The sequence below is a fragment of the Penaeus vannamei genome, chromosome 7, assembly GCF_042767895.1.
Source record: "Penaeus vannamei isolate JL-2024 chromosome 7, ASM4276789v1, whole genome shotgun sequence".
Taxonomy (NCBI): Eukaryota; Metazoa; Arthropoda; class Malacostraca; order Decapoda; family Penaeidae; genus Penaeus; species Penaeus vannamei.
The window spans coordinates 13,626,101-13,628,600 of NC_091555.1; the positions used below are offsets into that span (position 1 = coordinate 13,626,101).

General features: G+C 36.8%; 1 protein-coding gene across 1 annotated transcript in view; it reads right to left on the bottom strand.

Moving 5' to 3' along the window:
• Positions 1–2,500, bottom strand: part of Jarid2 (Jumonji, AT rich interactive domain 2) — a gene marked incomplete at its 5' end in the record, with an annotated part of 72,144 nt that overhangs the window by 67,130 nt on the left and 2,514 nt on the right. Inside the window, 1 exon segment of the mRNA XM_070123531.1 lies at positions 1–128. This exon segment is cut by the window's left edge and continues 39 nt beyond it. Coding sequence (XP_069979632.1) covers positions 1–128 — 128 coding nt within the window.

Consider the following 2,500-nt stretch of genomic DNA (forward strand, 5'->3'; position numbering starts at 1 on the left):
ATCTTGCTTCTTCTTTGTTGGTTTGCTTTTATCATCTCTAGCAGGACTTTGGCTTCGGCTATCAGCATTAATTTCCAAAATCTGAGGGGTGTTGAAGTGCTCCAGGCCTGGAGGTAACAGTGCTGTCCCTGGAGAAAATTGGAAAAGCTAAAAATTTGTTTTATAACAACAGGGTTCTCTGAGCCATAAATCACATAGGGTGACACAATTTTTTCTTTATTCAGGATTGAGAAACAAGATAATATTTAAGGGGACCGTCTGTTTTTTTTCTTGCTGATTTTGATGAAACTCACACCCTTGATAAAACGGCAAAAAGTTTTTAAAATCCTGAAAAAATTACACATGCATTCTGATTTGATTTTTGAACAGATTCATCCTAGATCTAGTGTTTGTTAAAAGCAATTTTTTTTTATTTTGACTTTTTTTGGGAGAATTTTTGAAGCGACCGACTATCAGGATTTTTTTTTGTATGTTTTTAAACACATTTCTCGTTTTTACAAGAAACACAGACAATAACTGCAAAATCCATCTTGAACAAGCACTAGATGAGTTATTCAGCTACAAAATGAGCCATAAAACTTTTATTTTGGACTAAAATTATGTCTGAAAATGCTTTTGCACCGACAAAGGTGGTATACCGAGATATCGGCATTTTTCGTTTTCTTCATCTTTCCATGACTATCTTGGAATCAACAAAATAAGGTATAAGAAAAGTCTCTCTATATCAAATTCCTCTATCATCTACCTGCCTTCCGAAGTGTTCCGGACACTGCCAACACATCAACCTTACTTTTTGGTGAATATTTTCTGAAGCCCACTATCTCGACACCCTAAAAAGGGATACTGAAAATATATTTCACTTTTATAAGAAGCACATGAAAATATTTCAAATCCTTATAGCAGAATATAATAGATCTATTATTCAACTACAAAATGAGCCATAATACGTTAAAATCGGACTGAAAATACATGTACTATGCATAAAAATGTGAAAGACCTAATAATCACGATCTTTTTCCTTTTCACGATGTTTACATTTTACATGACAAATCATGTATGATATACTTATATTTGATATAATTGTCTATCATTTACCTACTATTGTTGCTCTAATAGGGTTTTACAATGTATAATATTAATCAAAAGAAAAACCATTCTCCAGTCGGACGGGTACCACACGCATCCTTTTCCCAGCACGACCAGGGCATCGTGGACCATGAAATAAGTCTCTTTACATCAGCAGAATGTTGTTGTTTAACTCTATGGGGCCACATGGAACAATTTTCACACTCAGACCCCGTCGAACGACGAAACACAATTATATGGTAAAGTGAAAGTATACATATATGGTATATAAGCACATATAGATCATTTTCGAGTACCCTATGACCTTTTGTTTACTTATATTACTTCCATTTGTTTGTTTGTTTGTTTGTAAATTATTTTTGTTATTTGTTTGTTTGCATTTTCTGATATATCTAAAACTTTGGGGGGGGGGGGCATTTTCAAAATGTTTAGCTCATAGATCAAACTATGTATGATAAAAAAACACAAGAAAATAATATACTCAATATGAACGGCATATCATGTTTATTTGTAGGAAATATTTCATTATCGTTTTTTGGACACTTGTCAGAGTTTTTTAAATTATTCCGAAAAAATGAAAGTTGGTCTCATCTTATGTGAAATTTAATAAGCTTTCAGAAAATAATCCCATTTCTTAATTATCTCTAATCATCTCATCACAATTGCCAATTTTCTAAAGTAACGTAAAAAAATATTTCAGTCGACATCGAAAATGGCTGCTACCACCTAAAAAAATAACGGTCGGGCCTTGAAATTTTCAGGGGAGAACCAGGGGCCTAGGAACTCCTTGAAAATGCATTTTACTCAATTTTGGTAAGAAGGACGAAAATCGCAGAAAAAAGACCAGACGGGTTCCTTTAACCCATTCGTTCCAGGTGTCACATATATGAGACAACGGAAAAAATAAACACTGCCGGGCGTCCCGCCAGTATGATGCTGTATCGGGGCTGCACTCCGACACAGCAGCAGCACGCGGCCGGGCGGGAGGACAGACTCCGGGGAAGTTCCGCCCGCCGATTTTTGTAGCCGCCCGGATTTTTTTATTTTGGCTACAAAATGTTCCCGGCATGAGTGGGTTAAGGGGACCGTCCCAGATGGAGGGGGGAAGGGGGTCAAATTGAGTTAGCTAGCGTATAGTATAGGTACATGGATGAGGAAACTCCCAAACGAGTATTAAGCGCCTGCTATGGCTCGTTGTCTTGCAGCCAACACGAGAGTCTCAGCACCCGGAGAGGTACGTCGCTAATGAGCACCCAGGTACACCTATGTGGACTTCTGCTTGCTGCAATCGTGCATATGGCATTTGATTATGACATTGCACATAGATATGAGTTCATGAATGTTCAAGGAACACATTTATACCAATATCAGGAAAAAATTATATCACCGTGATTTATGATGAAATATTTTGGGG